Below are 23218 nucleotides of genomic sequence, written 5' to 3' on the forward strand. Positions count from 1 at the left end.
GAAAAAGCATGCCGAAGTAGCAGAAGCGACCTACAATTCATTTTTATCACGTGGATGTTCGTATGCACAAATATGCAATGCATTAATTTAACTTTTAATCGCAGTCATGTCATGAAACAAAGCTGCATTTGAAGTAAACAGCTTGTCAGCTCACAAACGAGGGTTGAACATTGACCCGTCATGAGTTGACTTCATAGGTAAGTTGCGAGAAATTAGGTAACCTAGTTTTGCTGTAGACATTTATTGGCTAATTGTTTGTTACTAACCCCCCCCCAAATGTTTTATGAACAAAGGCAGGTCAAGATGAAGCCTAGATGAAGTTTGTCATCTTTGTGGTTTGTGATTTGATTGAATTATCTTTTGAAAATCGAACCACACTGCAGATTTGAAACGATGTTGTAATGCCACACACTAATAATACTCAAATACCTGCTCACTTTCCTCTGAACATCCGCCCACTCATCTCAGGAAAGCAAGAGATAAGGCTGCATTCTCACAGTTGCATTCATGATATGCAAAGCTGCTAAAGTTGGCTAAACTCAGATGTATTCAACTTCTCCAGTGGTAGAAAGTCTGCAAATTGTCTCACAAACTTAATTGACATGATAAAAGATGATGAAAAATCATGTTAAAATTAAATAATACAAGGCCATATTTAAGATTATACAGGGTTACCATTTTAGGCATTGTATTTTCACTTTGTGATGAAGTCAAATATACAATAATGCAGTTATGGATGCTTTTACAGGATGCGGAAAGCCCTACAGATGTGGTGATGCTGCATGCGACGTTCAAAGTGGTCCGCTGTCCCTTGCACAGGTCTGTCATCTTCAATAAAAGGATATGGCCCCGCTCCTTCTGCTCCACAGAGACCCAATCAGTTCAGGGGGATGACACCGCAGAGACCCGTCTGAACCCCCTTAACATCCAGATGCTGTCAAGAAATCTCCACGAGCAGATCTTTCGGGGGTTAGAGCCCTTATATAGAGAAGAACATGTGGAACGTGGTGTGAGGCACTTGCAGAAGCATCAGCTCTGGGGGAAAGAAACATCGCTGTTGCAAGAAGTTGAGCTGAAGCTTCCTAAAATGTACGGGGACAATATTGACGAGCACTTCCGGGTTTTGGCTCAAAAGCAGAGTCTTCCCTACCTGGAAGCTGCGGCCGAGCTGCAACAAGCAGAACTTCCTCCCATGCCTCAGGAGTGGACATGGCAAGTTGGCTGGACCCGCTACGAGGCCAATGGGGAGAGTCGCAGGGTTGACTTTCCGGATGAGACGGCACTCGTGTTCGATGTGGAGGTGTGCATGGCAGAGGGACAGTGTCCGACATTGGCAGTGGCTTTGTCTCCATCACATTGGTAAGAAAATTGACTGCAGTTCATCTTGTTCTGTTCAAGTTTAACCCTTCATTAAGCATTCATTTATGTACAATGGAAAAGGAAATTATTGTGTCAGTGGTGTCATAACTAGTGTATTTGTATCTATTCAATGTTATTCATTTTTAAAAATGTAAATAATACAAATACCAAAAATATAATAATTATTATATATAAATTCTAACTGAGACCTGGCGTCCATATATGTGGACACCAAATTTTTGGTCATGTTGACCAGGGGTCCCCAACCACCGGGCCGGGGACCAGTACCGGTCTGTGGCTCATGTGGTACTGGGCCGCACAGAAATAATAATTTTTTTAACGACCACATTCTGGCCTGTGCTTCTTGACACACGAATCTGCCTGCCTACTGTATAGATATAATAATAAAAACTGGATAGGATGTTGTCATAGAAATCCACTGGAGCTAGTAACTTTTTTTTTTTTTTTTTAATCTATGTGTGCTTGTCCTTGATAATGATGTAGGCGCATTTGTTTTTGAGATAACTCGTCCACACGCTAGCGGAGCACTGAAAAACAGACGTCTATGACCAGCTTTTCAAGGAAAAAAGGCCACCTTACGAGCGAGAAGAGGCTCTATTCTTCTACAACATAGAAGAAAACAAAAACTTTTTTTAATAGACAATACCAAGAATCCCACCCAAAATATGGGTTTGTCGCAAGAGGGGACTCTCCTGTGCATCCTCCATTCTGCATGATATGTGGCCAAAAGCTAGTAAACGAGGCAATTTAGCCTTCAAAGCTGCTTCAGCACACAGAGACTACTATAAGCACCCTAGAAATATAGATTCGCCTTTTAATTTTCTTGAAAGCATAAAGAGCAAGCACGAAGGACAAAAACAATTACAGAGGGCCACAACATCAACAAAAGCGTATGCACTGAGAGCATCATACCTCTTGGAGAACCGTATTGCTAAAGCCAAGATTCAGGAGATTTCGCGATTGGAGAATAACTTATTATGCCTGCTACCAAGGATATTTGCCGTCAAATTTTAGCAGAGGCCGCTGATAATAAAAGGTTGATTCAGCATATAGATGTACAGTAGGTCAAACATGTGGGGCCATTGGCGTAAAAGCCTGTTTGTTGTGCACAGATAGTTTGTACCTTTTTAATGTTCTTCCTTTTCTAGTTTCTGTTCCTGTGTTTTCTAACGTCATTTTTCTGTTGGTTTGTGTGCTATGGACAGTTTGGACACCCTGTGTGACTCCTGAATAAAGATCACTTAACGTTTGTTTTAGCCTCGTCATGTTATTATACATTTGCTGTATTTTTCTGCCACACATTGCCAGTCCATTAAAGAATGGTAAATGGTGTTAAGGCACACATCACACTGGTCCATGGTGCAACAAAAGTTGGGGACCACTAATGTAGGCCACACTTGGATGCCAATATGTTATATAAGTAAGTTTCCTGCTTGCATGTGACCTACTAGTACATAACCCAAAATGTGTTGTCCATGTACAGTATGAAGACGCCTGGTCTTTATGAAGTTGTATTTAAACAACCAAAAATAGTCACTTTTCTTATAAATGCCAGGTCTTTTTTTCGTAGATTTTTTTTTCAATAACCAAAAATGCTCATTTGCACTATGAAGTCAAAATTCCACTGGACGTGGGTATGTTCTGCTAAATTCATGTCATGCAAGTTTTTGTGTGTCCATTGCAAGGTACTCTTGGTGTAGCAAACGTCTGATCGAAGAGCGCTACTCCTGGTCAAACCATCTCATCCTGGCTGACCTCATCCCACTGGAGACACCATTGAACTCGGTTCGCCCACCGGGAGGACAGTGGAAGGAACGGCTCATTGTGGGCCATAATGTCAGTTTTGACAGATCTCACATAAAGGAGCAATATTTGCTCAAGGTGTGTGTGATGGATTCTGTGCTTGTGTTTTTACATTTGATCGATACACATTTATCTTCTTCAAGGGGTCGAAAGTGCGCTTCATGGACACAATGAGTCTTCACATGGCTATCTCGGGCCTGACTGGCTTCCAACGTACACTATGGATGGCGAATAAACTGGGGAAGAAGGTGGGCCTTCAGGAAGTCAGCCAGCACATGAAAAAAGTGAGACAGAAAAGAGATGGTCCAAAGGTTTGTGATTTTTGGTACTAGTTTTTTTTTTTTTAGCAACATATTTATGAAGACCTTCACAATTTAATGCTTTTGTGTGTAGATTGGCTTTTGGGATTGGGCGAATATAAGCAGTCTCAACAATTTAGCTGATGTCCATGCCCTATATGTGGGAGGGCCACCACTGCAGAAAGAGATTAGAGAGACCTTTGTAAAGGGCACCATGATGGATGTCAGGAACCACTTCCAGGTCAGCCCGTCTTTCCCATGTATTATAATTATTCTATCCAGCGATCAGTTTATTAACTTTGCCTTTGCTGGCATCTACAGGAGTTAATGCGCTACTGCGCCTCAGATGTTCTGGCCACCCATCAAATATTCTTAGAACAGCTACCTCTCTTCATGGAAAGGTCAGAATAATTATTTCTTTCAAATTGTTGTTATTGCTGGATCGCAACAACTAATTTGTATTTTCAAAGATGTCCCCATCCAGTCACATTTGCGGGAATGCTGGAGATGGGTGTAAGCTACCTTCCCGTCAATCAGAATTGGGGGCGATACCTGGAGGATTCCCAGGACATTTATGAAGAGCTCCAGAGGGAGATGAAGAAATCTCTCATGACTTTAGCTGATGATGCATGCCAGCTTCTAGAGAATGAGAGGTAAGACAAAAAAAACCCCCGATTTCTTTCCAACATTTTTCTAAGACTGTATAATCCTTTAATGAACCTGATTCTTGTACAAAGTTCACGAGACCTTGGCTTTTTCCTATCTGTAAATTGGGTAAAGAATCGACCCGGTATTTTACACTAAATACCTGCTGAATGTCACACAGATGCATCTCAATAAATGTGTGTACCATAGAGTTCATTGATTTGAGGAAAAACATTGAACACATAGTAAAATATATTTCAAAATGCCATTTTTAATGTAAATTTAAGATAGTTTAGTGTTTCATGCGTAGTTTTAAAATGTATTGATTTCTTGGTGAATTTCAGGATTTTGTTCACTGTGCTTTTATAATGTAAACAGCATCAGTACGACAATACTACCATGATGGAACCTAATTTACTCTGCATAGTGTCTTAGTTACTTTTTTTAATAAATTAACTACAGAATAAATTTTGTTTCCACAATATTTAAATATTTTTAAACGCATCTGTACAAAATTTGCATTGGGACATACAGTGCATCTGGAAAATATTCAATGTTCACTTTGCTTTTTTTTAAAGTTCCAATGTTTTCCATAATGTAGCATTTTCCTCAAAATTTTACACAACCTCAATGACAATGTAAACATCAGACAAAATCCTCTCATAATGAGAATATTGTACCTCTGGAATGGTGCAAACCACCAACCTAGATGTCATACAAGGTTGATGCGGGCCATTAAAAAGTATAAAAAGTCATTAAATGGATTTTATCAAAATTCAGGCCTTGAAAAGCAGTAAGCTAAATGTTTGAGGCATTAAAAATTATGCAAACTTGATGGTTAAAAAAACTTTTTTAACATAATTTATTAGAGCTGTCTAATATTATTGGCCGATGAAAGCATTTTAAAGTGATATCAAATAGAGCTGGGAATCTTTGGGCACCTAACGATTCGATTACGATTCAGAGGCTCCGATTCGATTATAAAACGATTATTGATGCACCCCCCTCCTTTAAAAAAAATTTTTTTTTTTTTTTTTTTTTTTTTAATGTTTTGTACATTAGTTCCAAAATTGTTAAAAAATACTCTCAGGCTAAACCAAACTACTATTTCAGTATCAAGTTAACATGTAGCAGTAAACAAATATACAAAAATAACAGTAAATAAAAAAACTCCAGTCCCCATTCTGTATCAGCAGCTTTAAACTACATTCAATTTAATTTAATGTTGTGAATCAACCGTTAAAGTTGTTAAAATTGCTCCCGTTATTCCTTAATTTCCCTTTTGCCTACTTTCAACATGTGAAAGTTTTTAAACTATTTTAAAGATAGATTCAAGTCAATATTTTACCGATTTAGGAGTATTTTAGATAAAAAGTTAATTAGGTTTTCTTGGAAGGTTCGCTACAACAGCCTTGCAGGGAAGTGTACTGCTCTACGATGGTGGCTGTTTACTAACGCCCGCATCTAGCTTTTTGTAGATGTCCTGCTAACGCTACCGAATCTATATTGCATCTAGTCCTATATAAATGATATCTACCATAACATTATGTGGATGTACTTTGTAGCAGCTTTGCGGCAGCAGTCAGGTATGTTGTTGTGTTTTTTTTTTTTATCTCGTGGCATGAGTTGAGCTAGAGTCATGAGGTGAGCATTGGCATTACCCGAGGGGCCGGGTAATGAGAAGCATGATGTTTAGCTACTCTCGCTTCGTTCCTCATTGCGTCCCGAAGACCACGCGGCGCGCTGAGTGTGTTGTACTTCCGCTTTACTTGGCATATTTCAATAATCGGAATTTGGATGTTTGTGAATCGTTCTCGAATCTTCCACGGCCGAATCGCGAATAATCTAAGAATCGGAAATTTTGCACACCTCTAATATCAAATAATATCGACATCGGTTTTGGGCAAATATGCGCGTTGCCTTCAAAGTGAATGTAGAAGCCTTATTTCTGCCTTTGTACAAGGGCTGGTCACAGCTTAGCACAGCAGTTATGCTTCTTGACCATTAGAGGTCTCCAAACTAAGATGCTTGAGATTTGTTATGTTAGCAGCCCATTTGCATGCATTGTGCAAAAATTGAAAAAATGTACACAAAAAAGGATCAATACATTTTTGGGGAAAATGAATTATAAACTCATTACCTACCTTATTCATTGTACTGAAGCTGTGTGCCTTTGTTATTTTGAGCCAAAAGCAGTGTGTGAGCCATATGTGATGTTGCAATGCCTTATTGGCACTTGCACCTGATCCAAAAACCTGATGTTTGTACTATTTGGATTTTAACAATATAGTGGTGCAATATTGCCACTTTTTCCATAACTTCACAGAATGTTTATTGGAAAACCTTGAATTTCTTACATTTAACATTATTAAAGCATCCAGTGGGGTATCACAATACAATTAGCCATAATATGTTAAGTCCACGATCACATATATCACTATAGGTTTGATATCAGTATCGGATTGTTGGAGTTATAACTGATATCCTGATATTGTCTTGGTTAAAATGTCATTATCGGACAACTCTGCTTACAATGTGTGTGTGAAACTATCCGTAATTGGGCATTAAATTAGTTTAATGTGGCATTGAAAGGCATTAAATGATATTTACTGATACCTGTAGAAAGCCTTTAATAACCAATTTTCCTAATACTGTTGTGAATGTATTGTGTTTTTCTTAGATTCAAAGAGGATCCTTGGCTTTGGGATCTTGAATGGGACGTGCAGGACTTCAAGCTGAAAAAAATGCCAGCCAGAAAAAAGAAGCAGCCAGAAAAAGCAGTTGTTTCCCAAACTATTGCTCCTTCAGAAGACTGGATGGAAGGTACTGTATATCTTAAGAGTGTGGTAGTGAAATGTTTGCGGTCCCCAGTTCCAAAATCCTTAACGTCACAATTTCACTTGTGATAAAAGATGCAGGTCCACCATCTGAAGAAGACACTGCAGCGGTTCCTTTTCCCGGCAGGCTGGCTATGGATAAACTGAAAGAAACAGTGAATCTACTTCCGAAAAGAAAGCAACATCTGCCTGGACACCCTGGGTCTGATCGTAACACTGGTCACAACTTTACTTTCACTTTCACATCCAGTTTTTCCTCATTGTGTACTGTGTCTTCAGGTGGTATCGTAAGCTATGTGAGAAGATGTCAGCAGACTGCTGGTCACCTGGAGCAAGTCTTATAAGTCTTCAGATGAGATTGACTCCGAAACTAATGGGTCTGACGTGGGATGGATTTCCTCTGCATTACACAGAGAAACATGGCTGGGGGTATCTAGTTCCAGGACGCAAGGATAACCTGGACTCCGAGGGGCGGAACAGTGGGTCAGCTATTTGTCCTCACAGGTATTTTTTGGGACTTAGTAACATAAAATATAAGACCACTCTCAAACTGAGGCAAAATACCTACCGTAATAACAATAAATCATCTGGTATGTTGTTGTTTTTTTTTTTTTTTGCAATTGCAGTACAGTACATATGGACAGATTCTTCATAAGAGTTATTAATGTAGTTTAGGCCAATTTAAAAAGGGATCCAAATTTATTTTATTAAATTTAATATTTTGAACTGTATTTAATGCATAAGATTGATGGAAATGGAAGTATGCGCTTTTTGAAGTGTGTTATCTGTGTACTTGGATTGCAATTGCGTTTGCAAGTGAATTCATTCCTCAAATGGTACGTTTTGAAGATGGTCACACTGGCATTGCACTGAGCCTTATGCAATTACCTCCCCTTTTTGTTGGTCATCCACTTATATTAGGAGCATTCTCAGCACTGAGAAAAGCCATCTGGAGATTGCTACTCCCTGTTTCTAAAATGTGACACATTAAGCATACAGTATATAAAGAGTATTATTTAAATCTATACATGTGCATATGCAGTGGTTTACTACAAAAAAAGAAAATGTACCTAGTTGGTACAGCAGTCAGAAAAGTCGCAAGCTATATTGACCAAGTTGGCGACACTGTTATTGTGAATTAGTACCTCTCCGCTTTAGGCCATTTTTTTAAATGAAAGAAGTGCATGATATCAGCTTGCTACAAACATTCGAACACGGTGTATACCGAATGAATAAAGCCTGCATAGAATTTGTTTAAACTTGTCCTCCACAGAGAGATAGAGCGCATTTACAGAGATTACTGTGGGCAGAACAGCAAGGATGGGCCTGACTGTTCACCATCTGATGACCTTATGTGGACAGACAGCGATGTTTGGGTGAAGGTACCTAAGCAGAATGTCATGTCACTCCAATGTTGTGGGCAAGAAAGTACGTAAACAACTTCTAAATTATTCACCCAATTCATAATACTCATTATTATTTGAAGGTAAGCTGGAAACTTTTCCATCTGAAGTTGGGCTTGAAACTCTTAACTAAGCTCTTGACTGCTCACCAGCCAGTCACAGGGCACACAGGAGATGAAACAGCCATTCACACTTGCATTCACACCTATTACAGACTTCAATTACCGTAGCATGCATTGTTTTGGAAATGCAATAGGAATCCGATGTGTGCAACATAAGCGCATGGTGCTGATTGTATAATCAATTCCACTTTCAAAAACCAATCAAGCGGATGCTCCAAAAAAGTTTACTAAACAGAACAATATACACATACTGTATATATATATTATATATATATATATATATATATATATATATATATATGGCGGAAAACACTCAGGTGACTTGAAGTTCCGCTCTGAGACCCCCAATTTGGCCAAATTTTGAAATTGTCCGATATGCATGTGTGATACATCATTGGAAAGCTTAAAATCTCAATTTTCTGGGGAAGAAAAAATTTGAACAGGAGGGCATTTTGAAAAAAAAATAAAAAAAAAAAAAATTAAACAGCAAAACCCTAACTGGAGGTGAGAGCAGAATTAAAGACGCCACGATTTTAAGGAGATATTATCGCGTACTTACCTCTTTTCGATCCAAAAATTCTATGTAGCATGTTTCACCAAGTGTCAAAACACAGCTGTGAATGGCCAGAGCTGCATTTTGGGGGGATTTTGTGGGTGAAACATGGTAATATAGCAAGGGTCGCGATGCAGAAATCGCAGACATCAAGGAGTGGTCGAGATTTTCTTTTTTATATATTTACCCTTTTAAACTTTTTAAACATTTTTCTTTGTTTGGATCGATTATTTAACATATCGGTGAAAATGCGACAGTAACAAAAAATATACAATTAAGCAATACTTAGGAGGTAGATATCCGTGACTTTTTTACAGACACCATTTTTTTTCATTGTGACGTAATTTAAAAAAAAAAAAAAAAATTTTTTTTTAAATATGCGAGTGAAAATTTTTTTTTAAGTCGTTTTTTTTTTTTAATGAAGTATGAGACATCAATTAATGATTCTAAGCTAAAAATCACAGACATTTTGAATAATTTCTTTTTATGGCTGGGTTGAAACAAAAGCGGGTGCGTGACGTCTGTAAATGGGGATTTCCAGGGTAAAAGGGACAAAAATAGTTTGGGGGCTTAATGCGCCATGAATCTGCTATGGCAGCATATAGACATATTGTTCTATCAAACACAACAGTTCTTTTGGCTTAAAATACAGCAGTTTATTTTATAGAGGGTTGCAAGAGCAGAAACTGCTTTTGCAGTCTTGTCTGTTTTCCGCCATATATAGATATTCTCATGGCATTTTTCACCAGGTGGAGGAGTATGGCTCACTGGAGCGACTAACAGAAGAACATGGAGACAAAGCAGAAAAAAATGGGGTAATTGTTTTTCATTCTATTACGCTTGTACTAATGTATAACCCCGTCCTATCCTAAACAGCATAGTATTGTTACCGTGTATACCTGCTAGCTTTTTTTTCTCTCTCTCTTGCATTTCTTCTAATTTGTACAGAAGCAACATATTTCCCGCAAATCCCAACCCGTCCCAGAGGACAGTCACTGCCACTATCACCAAGGAATTGGTCCTTACAACGATATAAACATACCGGGGTGTTGGTTTTTCAAATTACCACATAAGGTAAGGTGGCAGTCCTTTTTCCGTTACTTGTATTGTGAAGCACACCAATGAGACTACGTCTGTTTCAGGATGGTAATCAAAATAACGTTGGAAGTCCCTTTTCAAAAGACTTCTTATCAAAGATGGAGGATGGTACTCTCAGAGCTGGAAGGGGTGGGACCAATGCTACGCGTGCTTTAGAGATTAATAAAATGATGTCCTTCTGGAGGAACGCTCAGAAACGCATAAGGTACCATTTCTATTTTTCATGGTAAAGCTATCACAATTGGAGATGTTTGTCTAGCAATTAGTACAGAGTATTGGATTTCAAGATAGATTTAAAAAAAACAAAAAAAACAAACTCATGGTAAAACTGAAATAGTACGACATTCATAATACAAGTCAGCAAGATTACGTGATCAACATATTGGTGGTATGTGGGCTCGGGAAAAATCCATGATATCAAGATATAAAGATCTGACTGAAGGTGTATATACAGGGATTTATTTTCAAGTTTGACAAACTCTCCACACTTTTTGTGGGGCTGCCATCTGTTTATTTTTTGTGATCCAGCAAACAGCCTGAAAACCGGAAAAAAAATAGTTTGGTTTTACTTTAAACTTTCATGTTTATTAACAGCTTGGTCTGACACTTTTGATTTGTATTTTCGTTGTCGCATTTGCTACGCAAGCTCCTTTAATGATTTAGTGAGTTTTCCCAATCCTGTACCATATCGAAGAGTATACACTACGTGGGAAAACGTTAGAGATATTTAACTTGGGTTAAATTTCAAGATGAACCTAAAATGCATTGTAAATTTTACAGATGAGCTTAATTTGACTTCTAATCTTTAGATGTACGTCTGATTGATCAACGGTTGAGACAGTTATGCAGAACTTCCTTATCAGACAAGGAGCTGAACTATAAATTTACAAGCGGTACAGTATATCAACCAATGGATTCTGGGTTTAGAATAAAATTGTTATTTAAATTGTCCTACTAATCCTGTGGTTCATATTTTGACATTATAAGACCAAGAGTACATTTGACCACCAATGAATAGTAACTTTAAACAGGAAGTGGCCAGTGAGCTTAGTGTCGAATAGAGAGACTACAGCAGGGCTTCTACAGGTATCAGCAAATGTCATTAATGCCCATGCCCAACTGCAGATAGTTCCACACACACAAATTGTAAACAGAGCTGTCCTATAATGACCTTTTAACCCAAAACCTATATCCCGGGATTGTCCACTTCCAAAAATCTGATACCAATATCGGTCTTGGACTGAACATATTATGGCTAATTGTACTGTAATTCCCTACAGGATACTTTAATAATAATAAATGTAACAACTTCAAGGATTTCCAATGAGCATTCTGTTTAAAATAAGAGAACAACTTCAAAAGATGTTATGGGGAAAAAGTCCCTATATTTCACCACTATATTTATTATAGAAATCAAAATGGCGCAAACATCGTTTTTTTTTTTTCCGAACAAGTGCAAAGTGCCGATAAGGCACTGCCATATCACATATGGCTCACACAGTGCTTCTGGCTCAAAATAACAAAAAAGTCACACAGCTTCAGCACAGTGAATAAGGTACTACTAGTATGTAGTGAGTTTGTAATTCATTTTTTTTCAATCATTTATTGTTCATTTAATTTTTCACCATGAATGGTCTGCTGACATAACAAATCCCAAGCATTTTAGTTTAGAGACATCTAATAGTCAATAAGCATAAATGCTGTGCTAAGCTGTGACCAGCCCTTGCACAAAGGCTTCTACATTCACTTTGAAGGCAACATGCATATTGGCCCAAGACCGATAATGAAAAACCGATGTCAATCAGATATCATTTTAAAATGCGTTTTTCGGCAAAATTATAGGGCTCTTATCCCGTAATGATCTTCTCTTATGTTCCCTTGTCTCTGCTACCAGATAATATCAGACAACTCTACTAACGTAAAAAAAGATTGTTGTTTTTTTTGTCAGGTTTACATTATTTTCAATGCATCAAACATTTAGTTGAATGCCTTTTTAAGGCCTGAATTTTGAAAAATCCATTTAATGACATTTAATGTTTTTTAATGACCCGCATAAACCCTGTGGAGGAATCACAGAAAAGCATAGATTTGGACACACTTCAAAATAGATAAGTTGATTGTGGATTTTAGCTTCCTGTTTGAGTTGCTCAAAACGTACTGAAACTTACGTTCCGTATGAACGAATTTGCCCCCCCCCCCCCCCCCAAACCGCGGAAACACTGCCAGCTGAACGAAGTGCCGCTCCACTGGCACCGCTCCCGCAAGCCAACCGGTGGGGGCTAACATTCCGCGTGTTCACTCCCATGTTAACCCTTTGTACTGACTCCATGTTCCAAAAGTTTGAGGACGGCTCACCGAAAACAGGTTGACAATTTATTCATCGACAATGGTCAAAAAAAAAAAAGGCAGAACAGACGACGCTGGAAAAATGCTGGCTCCAAAACAAACATAGAAATGTTTCCGAGCAGTGAACAGTTTGTTATCTCAGTGTCCAGTCTTTTTGAAAGCTGCGGTGGAGTGGGCCGGGCCGAAGGTTTGGCTGGGTGTTGCCTTGGGATCATCCCTCTGTGGCCGGTTTTGAGCGGTTAGGTTCATGCGTCATCCTTCGTGGCTGGGACGTGGTTGCCACAGCGACCGACGCCGATCTTGACGTCCTAAGCGCCCGTTATCAACTTTATATCCTGGTTGGGCAGCCAATGCTACTTGTTTTAGGACAGAGCGCCCTGCTCTTTGTCCTTGGAGTGGCCAGGAGAACTGATTGCGAGAGTTGGTGCGTCAATCTTGCTCGTGACACACACGTTGGGCTTTTTCTGTATTAAGATGGCGTTGTGTATCTATTCTGCTTCTTTTCATTAAACTATGGTGTAAGTGCTATTTATTTTATATTAGGTGTGTTAGAGTAATACAAACAATCCTACAGTACATATGAGAAATGATACTACTCCCTGATTGATTGTATTACGTGTGTTAGAGTAATGCAAACAGTTAGACGGTGCCTACGAGAAACGTTACCATCTTTTTCATTCCCCCTCATGAGCCCCGACAGGGCTGATAAGGTGATTCACTTTACTGTGTCAAAGGGCATGGAGGGAAATCTGCCTAAACTATAGTTAGATGCTTTACTATAATGAATGTGTTAGACTAATGCAAACAATTATATGGTGTGTGCGAGAACGGTACCTATTCCCTTCACGTATTACAAAGAACGTGCCTAAATCTGACCTAAAAAAATATTTGATGGTTCTCTCATAGCTCTCAGATGGTGCTTTGGCTGCGGAAAGGAGAGCTTCCTCGTTTCGTAAGCAGGTTTGTCTGCTACATATGCATATTATCTGTATTAACCACAAAAAGTTGTGGAAATATCAATAATGTATATAATAATATGTGTGGTTTTTAAAGGCACCAGGGGTTTGATGATGAGGGGCAGTACGGCGCTATATTACCACAGGTTGTCACAGCTGGAACTGTCACGCGAAGGGCTGTGGAGCCAACATGGCTTACTGCCAGTAATGCACGTGTAAGAAACACACACAACGTACAATACCTATAATTGAACACTGAAATAGTGTTTGAAACTGATTTTAATTCGACAAATGTCGCTGTATTGTCAAATGCGTAAAAATTACTTTTGATATTTGGGAGTTTTTGAATGAGTGAATAATTCTGAACACAGTCAGTATTGTTTTGCTTGCTTAGAGGGACAGAGTGGGCAGTGAGCTGAAGGCGATGGTTCAAGCACCACCAGGTTATCACCTTGTTGGAGCCGATGTGGACTCTCAAGAGCTGTGGATTGCAGCTGTGCTCGGAGAGGCTCACTTTGCTGGCATGCATGGTGAGTTTCATCATTAAAAAAAAAAAAAAAAAAAAAAAAAACGACTTTGACACCTGTGATATAATGTAGAATATACAATTCCCTGCCAATGTTATGAAAGGATAAGTCTGCTTGTTGTAGCTGTTAGACATAAGCTGTTGAATTAATCAACAGATAAGAAACATCTTTGCCTAATTCAAAGTGACCTGTGCGGTTCAGGTTGTACAGCATTCGGCTGGATGACGCTTCAAGGAAAGAAGAGCCAGGGGACCGACCTACACAGCCGTACAGCCGATGCCGTGGGCATCAGCAGGGAGCATGCCAAAGTGTTTAACTACGGCCGCATCTACGGCGCAGGACAACCCTTTGCAGAAAGGCTGCTGATGCAGTTCAATCATCGCCTAAGTCAGACAGACGCTGCCAGTAAGGCCAGACAGATGTATGCTTTGACGAAGGGGCTACGCAGGTACTTGCATTAAAATTTTTGCTCAAGGCAAAATATTAATCAAAATATTACACAAGTTATGTTACTTATTTTGGTCAGATACAAACTGTCAGACGAAGGTGAATGGTTAGTCACTGAGCTGGGAATAGAAGTAGAGAGGGAGGAAGATGGAAGTGTATCGCTCCAGGAGTTACGGAAGATCAGTAGACTGGCCTCACAGAGGTCAGAAGAATGCTGATGTTCAAACAATTAGATTTGTGGACCTTGATGGTGACTGCTTTTTCTTTTTGTCCTTTTAATTTAACCTGTTAGCTCACGACGGAGGAAATGGGATTTGGTTGGCAAACGAATGTGGTTTGGAGGGACTGAGTCGGACATGTTCAACAAACTGGAGAGCATCGCACATTCACCTCAGCCAGCTACACCTGTACTGGGCTGTAGGATTAGCAGAGCTCTGGAGCCCAAGGTTGTAAAAGATGAGGTGAGTGAAGGAATGGGGCAACACCAAAGAAACTTACAGTGGTGTAAAACTATGGAGGTTTGTCATTAAGTTCAAATATTGTGGATAAGTTTTTTTATACAATTAGAAAAAAAGTCACTATAATTGACACGAAATGGACTCATTAGATATCAGTGGTAGCAAATGTATTTAAAGTATGTACTTAGAAATATATACAGTGAATCTGTTTAAAAAAAAAAACGGCAACAGAAGCTACTAAAAGTAGAAATTAGCTAAGTATCCATCGAGTAAATAATGAAATAGGTGTGTTTCACCTACTGAATTTAATTTGAATAATGTTTACATTTAAATTCTTTGCTCAGAGTGGGTGTGTGGGATGCATTAAGTGGGTTTGCACATGAATAAGGCAGGGTTACACCATCACAGATTTCAAACATATTTGCAGAGCTTGAACCAGGTAACACTCATTATCAGCCACCTTGTGCTGTTTAAAATAATTGAATTTCACATTAGGCAACCTTCGAGTAATAAGTTACTGTTTTTGTACAATATTGGGTTCATGCCTCATTTTCCTTGTTAGTTCATCACCAGCAGAGTGAACTGGGTGGTCCAGAGCTCTGCAGTGGATTACCTTCATCTAATGCTCGTGGCAATGAGGTGGCTCTTTGAGGAACACGACATCGACGGCCGCTTCTGCATCAGCATCCATGACGAGGTACGATACCTTGTGCGCAGCGAGGACCGATATCGGGCAGCGCTGGCATTGCAGGTCACCAACCTTCTTACAAGGTCTGTTATCACATGGGAGGGAAATCATTTTTTTCCAATTTGGGTTTGGCAGTACTCAATGAGCTGTTGTGACCTGCAGGAGTATGTTTGCGCATGCATTAGGCATGCAGGATCTTCCGCAGTCGGTCGCTTTCTTCAGTGCAGTTGACATTGACACCTGTCTGAGAAAAGAGGTCACCATGGACTGCGTGACCCCCTCCAACCCCACGGGTGTGGAACGAAAATATGGCCTTCCTCCTGGTGAGCCTAAAACCAAATTATTTTCTAACAAATGTTACTTTTAGCAGTAAATTCTGAAAACTGTCAGACATTCTAGAAGAGTGCATGTTATGCACTTGAATTAGTCAGAATTACCAAATACGCCCCCCACCCCCCCCAAAAAAATGACTGGAAGCATGATTAATAAACTATTTCACCAACAGCATTTGTTCAGGCATAGAATGCACAACTCATTGATAATGCTATTTAGATGAATCATTAATACAACTTGCAGAAATGCAAATTGATTACATAACACAAATGATACAGTATATTGTTTTTAATATCAGTTACCTTCAACTTTGTGTTAACAAATACAAAACATGTTTAATACAGGGTTTGTTACATTGATAATAAACAAGATGTGCTTTCAGGTGAAGCCTTGGACATCTACCAAATAGTTGATATCACAAGAGGCTCCCTTAATAAAGGAAAATAGAACATTGACCAGGCAAGAAGTGCCCAGAAGCTCAACAACATGCAAAATGGACCTGTGTAACCTGTAGGAGCAGCTTATCGTTTTCGCTTCTTTTGTTTGGGTTCTTGAGTCTCTTCTACAGCTTGTGACTCAGCCTAAATGAACAGAAACAGACATTCAAAGTGACCCGGAACAGATTGATCCCAAATGTGTGAAGATGACGAGACACACACCTCCACAGTGTTGTCCTGTTCCTGCAGAGCTGCATCCAAAGTAGCAGCATTGATGCGGAAATCTCTTGATGTGCTCAGTTTCATGTATTGCATCAGATTTACCTTCACAATGAAGATATGGTAAATGTTGATGCTTTAAAAATACATTGTTTTTTCCTGCACTCACATACCTTTGATTTCTTAGAGAGGGTTATGAGATATTTCTCATACTGTTCAATGCTGAAGATCAAGTTTGGAATTGCCTTTGTTTGACGCAGAAGTTTAGCCTGTCCAGAAAGTGAAAAATATGCATGAAAAGTACCAAGTCACTTCACACTTACTTTTGAAAAATATACTTTGTACAGTTTATTAAGATTATTTCTGTTAATTAAAAGCAAATGTGTTATCAAATGCATCATGATATTGAGTAGATGAAGCATATTAATAGATGACTTTTCAATTGTGTGCTGAATTTGTTAATTCTGACTCGGCTACGTATTTTCATGTCACCTATGGAACGTTGAACTAATTGCCCCAGACGCAATCTATAGTAAGGGCGTTTTGACACATCGATCAGGATCAATATTTCGATTGGAACGCAAAACATCGATCAACCTCAAAAATTATATGCCAATTTGTTCAAAAGTTTGAATTCAAATTTCTAAAATAGTAACAAAATTGCTATTTTTATTGCTTTAAGTAATACTTTTAAATGATAAGCAAATTGGTGAAATTAATATATTATTGTTCCTGCCGATCAAATACATTCCACGCATCTTTATAAGAGAAAAAAGAAGAAAAGGTGGGTGTTTACAGTGGCAGCTGTGTTAACTTCATTCTTTTTCTTCTTGGGTGCGCCACTTGACTCACCACCCTGCAGAAGAATGAATGTGACATTTACAAACTAGATGAACTATTAAACTGTGCATGGACTGAACCTGTACTTGTACCTGAACATATGTGATGAAATGGTAGCATTGTGGAGTAAGATGGGAGCCGGATAGTTTGACCTATAGTTGGCGCATACAAAAATAAACTTTAAACATTATTTAACGCACAAAACTCATACTAAGACTTACCAGCTTCTCAAAGCGTGAAGGTAATACACCAATCTGACTGGCACAAACTTGAATGTACTGAAAATGCAAACAAAATGAATTTTTCAAATGGAGTCAAGTACATTTAAAATTAAACTACCAAATGGTTAACTTTCCCTTGGAATGAACATTTCAATGCCTCAATTACAGCTAATAAGAATGAGACTGATACACACATATTTAACTAGGGTGGTGAGGATGGAGTACGTGCGACTCAGCACTCTTAGCAATGTGATGGTGCTTGTTCCGAGCAGCAGTGCGGTCTGGACCAACTCATTGAGTGCAGTCACGAGGGTTCCAAGCTGGAGTGTAACTGCTTTCTCAATCGGATCCTGCTGGCCTGCGGGCTGTGTAGTCTCTTCTATGTTGCGGCAATATAACAAAGCCCCAATAAGTACTGTATTTTTCAGACTATAAATCGCATCTGAGTATAAGCCGCACCAGCCCAAAAATGCGCAATGAAAAGGAAAAAAACATAAGTCGCACCCGAGTATAAGTCGCAATTTTTTGGGGGAAAATTTATTTGATAGAATCCAGCACCAAGAACAGACATGTCATCTTGAAAGGCAATTTAAAAATAAAAATACAATAGAGAACACATGCTGAATAAATGTACAGTATGCTAACATTACATGACGCTAGAATTTAGATCGGGCCTAAAAAAAATCCAGCCCGACCCGGCCCGCCGATCAATTAACTTGATTTGCAGGCCTGAGCCCGAAAAAAACCTGGAATTTTGTTTTATTTGTAGGCACGAGCCCGAGGGAAAAAAAAAAAAAAACGAAATTCTATGTTTTATTTGTGAGGACTCATGAGAAGGAGGAAATGCGGGGATGCGATGCGTGGTTGCGTTTTGTGTGATCACATTTGTGACGATGCCTGCATGTGCACATATGCATAATGATAAAAAATGAAAGCCTGCCTTTTGTAACGGATTCTCCCAGTTTAACAATATTGAATATTCAATATGAATATTCAATAAACATTTATATCTCTTAGATTTGTGTGTCTGTTCTAACAGGCGGATAGAGGATTTGACATTTATTCTTTCGAGTTGGCAGAAAAAAACAAGTTTTCTCAATGTTTAAATAGTCTACATATTTTTATGATCATTATAAATGCATTTACACAACGAGAAAACGCTAGAAAAGTTTGTTAAATATATTTCTCGTATGAGACCTAAGCGCCACATTCGTTTACATTCAGCGAAGCCGACACAGGTTTCTGTATAGCATATTCAACAATTTGAATCCTTTCCATACCCTACACCTACTGCAGTTGTTTGCTTTTCAATTCCCGTCTTTAGTTTGTTTTAGCTGCTGCATATCGGAAAAAGTACCAGGACTGACTTGCAACGGGCGTCAGGGGAAGATTGAAAAGAGAAAGAAAAAAAACTACGACTTATAGTCCGAAAAATACGGTATTTGCATTCTTCACAGAAAAGAACATATCCACCCTTCACTCCCCGCAAAAATAAGAATGTCCCTACCAGGGCCTGATTTGTCAGAGGTAATCTGGCTTTTCTTTTTGCCGATCAGCCAGTCCACTTCATCTAGCACCTTGTCTATTTGAGGTAGGACCTGAAGCTGAAGTATAAGATTACAAAAATAAAAGTTTATGTGACAAAATGACTCAAAAACTCGAATAAAGGAACCGACTTACTGCCGCTGTGGTTGCTGTCTTCATGTTGACAATGGCAAAGTGAGACAGCTTTTCTACCTCCACATCCTTGTAATAAAAGCAACAATACAAAATCAGGCTTAGATGCAGATGCAGCAGCAATTTAAAACTTAAATGTGAAGCACATTAAAACTTTCATGCACATCTTTTTAAATATTACATTCATATAGTACAGGGGTTTTAAACCTAGGGCCTGTGAGCTAATTGCGGCACGTGGGACAATATTTTGCAGCCAGCATTTGACATCCAGTAGCAGTATTATTATTATTCTGATTATTATTTCGTGATGGGCAAAAAAAAAAAAACTCTAAATAGTTTTGATAAATTGAAAGATAATATGCAAATAATTGATCCCCCCATGCTGTATCTTTTATTTTTATATTAGGGCTGTCAAAATTATTGCGTTAACGCGCGGTAATTAATTTTTTAAATTAATCACGTTAAAATATTTGACGCAATTAATGCACATGTCCCGCTCAGACAGTATTCTGCCTTTTGGTAAATTTTACAGCAAGGCTTTTTGTGCTGCTGACTCTTGTGGTCGCTTTGTGACATGGTTTATTATTTTCTTGCCAGTTCAATATGGCTGCACGACGTCTCGGGCTGACGCCTACGTTGTAATGTTGTGCTTATATGATCCTTGGACAAGATTTGTCCGTAAGTATGGTTGTTGTAAAGAATGTACATATTATGTTAGTAAGCGAAATGTTATATTTTTTGTATGAGACTCTTTTTGTTTATGTTTAGTGAACCTGTATAGCGTGCTAAGCTAACGTTGTTGCTAATGCAATGCTTTTTTTTTTGTACTGTAGTTTTACGACGGTCTAAAGAGGAAATTGGTTTGAGGCTATTTTATTAATAAATCAGAAGAAAAAGGAAGAAGTCTGATTATTAAGGCGTCGTTCCCTAGCTGTCTAGCTTTGGAAAAAGTAGACACTTTGGAGTGAGGACAGCATAGACAGATTTAAATGACAGTAGAGTGAAAGGCCCACTACAGTCCTTATGTACCGTATGTTGAATGTATATATCCATCTTGTGTCTTATCTTTCCATTCCAACAATTTATTTTACAGAATATATATATAATTTACAGAAAAATATGGCATATTTTATAGATGGTTTGAATTGCGATTAATTACGATTAATTAATTTTTAGGCCGTAATTAACTCGATTAAAAATTTTAATTGTTTGACAGCCCTATTTTATATACATAAAACCAATGAGTAATACAAATATAAATGAAATAAAAGCTTTTCAAAAATAATAAATTGGAAAAAAAAGATTAAAGGCAGACATTTAAATAAGTGTGGCCCATGTGTATTTTGCTTTGGGACTTTATTTTTTTTGCTTTGTTTTATAAATCTCTTGTGACCTCGCATACCTTAACTCACAGGTGTCAAACCGATTCCAGAAAGGGCCAAGTGGGTGCAGGTTTGCTTTCCAACCAATGAAGACGACACATTTTCACCAATCAGATCTTTTACATGTGTAATCAGTTAAACTTTGTTAGGTGCTGCTTGTTTCAGCAGGAAGTTCATTGGTTAAACTCTCTTCACGGAATCGGTTGGAACAAAATCCAGCACCCACTTGGCCCTTTCTGGAATCTGTTTGACACCTGTGCAAACTCATTGGCTGTCATTGACAGCAAATGACCCCAATCAAATGATCGCTTCCAGCCCATCCAAGTAGAAATGGATTGGACTTCTATTGCCGTCAATAGGAATTTTAATAATAGATTACCCCTTTTACTAGCTACAACACATACTCTGTGACCTGGGCTGGCAGGGAATAAGTTAAGCTAATGATAACTTCTGGTGGTGTTTATACTAATGGGTTATTCATTTTCAATGCCGCTTTTTCCTCACGAGGGTCGCGGAGCCTTGCTGGATCCTATCCCAGCTAACTACGGGCAGAAGGCAGGGTACACCTTGAACTGGTTGCCAGTTAACCAAAGTGAATTAGTAACATTAGTCATTGATAATAATAATAGTAATAATAAATTTTATTTGTAGAGCACTTTTACCAATGCTCAAAGACGCTTTACAGTTGAAACAAAAAACAGCAAACAACGTGAACAGAACAAAGCAATAAAAGAAAAAATACTTTATAAGTTAAAATCTTGTTTAAAAAGTTTTTAACAGTTTTTTGAATGTGGGAAGGTCTGAACAGGTACGGGTGGGTTCAGGTAGTGAGTTCCAAAGGGAGGGGGCAGCAACGGAGAAGGCTCTGTCCCCCCAAGTTCGGTGTGTTCTTTGTTGGGGTGGTGTGAGGATGTTTCCTTTAGAAGAGCGGAGGTGACGGGAGGGGATGTGTGGACAGAGAAGGTCTGTGAGGTAGGGAGGGGCCAAGTTATTGAGTGCTTTCTAAGTGAGAAGGATGATTTTGAACTGTATCCTCTATGAAATAGGAAGCCAGTACAGTTTGTGGAGGACGGGGGTAATGTGGTTCCTATGGGGGGTCCGGGTGAGAAGGCGTGCAGCCGAGTTTTGGATATATTGTAGTTTATTGATGAGTTTGGATGGAGAACCAAAAAGAATGCTATTACAGTATTCAAGTCTGGAGGTGATGAACGCATGGATGAGTGTTTCAGCAGTGGAGATAGTGTGGGAGGGACAAAGACGGGCAATGTTCTTGAGGTGGAAGAAGGCAGTTCTGGTGATGTGGTTGATGTGCTGGTCGAATCTTAGTTTATTGTCGAAAATGATAACTAGGTTGCGGGAATGTGTTGAGAGGAGCAGGGTGCAGTTGTTGATGGTAAGGGAAAATTGACCGTCTTTGATGTGAGCTGCTGGATCGATGATGATTATGTCCGATTTGTTACTGTTGAGTTGAAGATAGTTTGTTTGCATCCATAATTGATGTTGTTGTACTACTACTACTACTAATAATAATAATTGTTCTTTTGTTGTACTTAGATTTGCATTTTTTCATACGGTTTGAGGCTCAGCTCATGTAATTTTTTAATGTCCCTTATCCGATTACTCGATTATTTGAACTAAATAGTTAATCGATTAATCAACTACTAAAATAATTGATAGCTGCAGCCCCATTTTGAATAGACATCCACTGTAGCGACCACTGTCCCTGAAAGGGATATTCTTACTTGAACTCCTTTATTACTGTTCTCTGCAATGGTATGGCAATAAGTCATAGTTCCCATAACTTTTGCAACATAATGAATTAATTCTCTCTGCAGACTTCCAGCTTGACAACAGCGTTTCACACAATTTCCTGACATACCTCATCAATATCTCCCAAGTGGCTATGGATGTCCTGGCAGAGTTCGAGCAACAAGCTGGAAGGACTCTTAAGAAGAACATGTAGGCTGAAGAGAAGTGAGAGCAGCCCCTTGCACAACGCCGTGTCCTCTAAACACAATATATTGTTTCAGTACAACTAACACCAAACACTCACTGGTACTGACTCACCAAAGTTAGTTTCCTTGCAAATTTTCGCAGTCCAGGAACACATCTGGACAAACTGTATATTGGAAAGCAGATGTTCAGTATTTGTCCCCCAAGCATTTCATCACTGAGTACAAACCTGCTCAGATGAGGGTTTTAGCTGGAGGGAAAGCACATTCAAAATGTTGACCAATAGCTGAGCTTCTTTGCTGTTCAAAGCCTCCTCTCCTCCACTCAACTGGGTGAACAACGCTTTCTATTGACAAAAAGTAGGTACAATGGGAAATGAGCTGCATGGATACAACAAAACAACACATGGCTATGAGACAGATATACCTGAAATTGACGGATATAAGAGTAAATCATTTGTATAGCATCTTCTGACTCAACAACCTCATCCGAGTTTTCTGGAACATGCAAAGAATGCAAAGGATTTAGGGTACACCGTTTGTTTAAATTGTATGTCTGTACAGGTAGTCCCCGGGTTATGAACGAGCTCCGTTC

The 23218-nt window shown here is 38.8% G+C and overlaps 2 protein-coding genes across 3 annotated transcripts in view; one reads left to right on the forward strand and one right to left on the reverse strand.

Annotated features, from left to right (window-relative positions):
• polg (polymerase (DNA directed), gamma) lies at window positions 1-18332 on the forward strand. 2 transcript variants are annotated; one of them, XM_057837213.1, is made up of 23 exons: window positions 1-197; window positions 749-1359; window positions 3066-3216; window positions 3327-3494; window positions 3577-3723; window positions 3804-3883; window positions 3953-4135; window positions 6808-6950; window positions 7040-7166; window positions 7244-7468; window positions 8238-8346; window positions 9792-9857; window positions 9991-10116; window positions 10185-10345; window positions 13393-13446; window positions 13540-13657; window positions 13837-13972; window positions 14171-14417; window positions 14496-14618; window positions 14709-14877; window positions 15437-15645; window positions 15725-15885; window positions 16278-18332. In XM_057837213.1, the coding sequence occupies exons 2-23, from the start codon at window positions 776-778 to the stop codon at window positions 16340-16342; spliced, it is 3552 nt and encodes a 1183-aa protein (XP_057693196.1). In that variant the 5' UTR covers window positions 1-197; window positions 749-775; the 3' UTR covers window positions 16343-18332. The 2 variants fall into 2 exon arrangements, with proteins under 2 accessions (XP_057693196.1, XP_057693195.1); XM_057837212.1 differs by having other exon boundaries at window positions 3066-3261; window positions 16278-17071.
• fanci (FA complementation group I) overlaps window positions 16171-23218 on the reverse strand; it is a 25865-nt gene continuing 18817 nt past the window's right edge. The window contains exons 25-37 of the mRNA XM_057837211.1: window positions 23051-23121; window positions 22854-22970; window positions 22739-22790; window positions 22551-22678; window positions 19293-19358; window positions 19120-19216; window positions 17807-17991; window positions 17613-17669; window positions 17484-17543; window positions 17348-17407; window positions 16725-16820; window positions 16555-16656; window positions 16171-16476 (exon numbers count right to left, since the gene is read on the reverse strand). Of these exons, the coding sequence (XP_057693194.1) occupies window positions 16417-16476; window positions 16555-16656; window positions 16725-16820; window positions 17348-17407; window positions 17484-17543; window positions 17613-17669; window positions 17807-17991; window positions 19120-19216; window positions 19293-19358; window positions 22551-22678; window positions 22739-22790; window positions 22854-22970; window positions 23051-23121 (1151 nt within the window). The 3' untranslated portion in view covers window positions 16171-16416. The remainder of the gene's footprint in view (window positions 16477-16554; window positions 16657-16724; window positions 16821-17347; window positions 17408-17483; window positions 17544-17612; window positions 17670-17806; window positions 17992-19119; window positions 19217-19292; window positions 19359-22550; window positions 22679-22738; window positions 22791-22853; window positions 22971-23050; window positions 23122-23218) is intronic.

The sequence above is a fragment of the Corythoichthys intestinalis genome, chromosome 5, assembly GCF_030265065.1.
Source record: "Corythoichthys intestinalis isolate RoL2023-P3 chromosome 5, ASM3026506v1, whole genome shotgun sequence".
In the NCBI taxonomy this organism is placed as follows: domain Eukaryota; kingdom Metazoa; phylum Chordata; class Actinopteri; order Syngnathiformes; family Syngnathidae; genus Corythoichthys; species Corythoichthys intestinalis.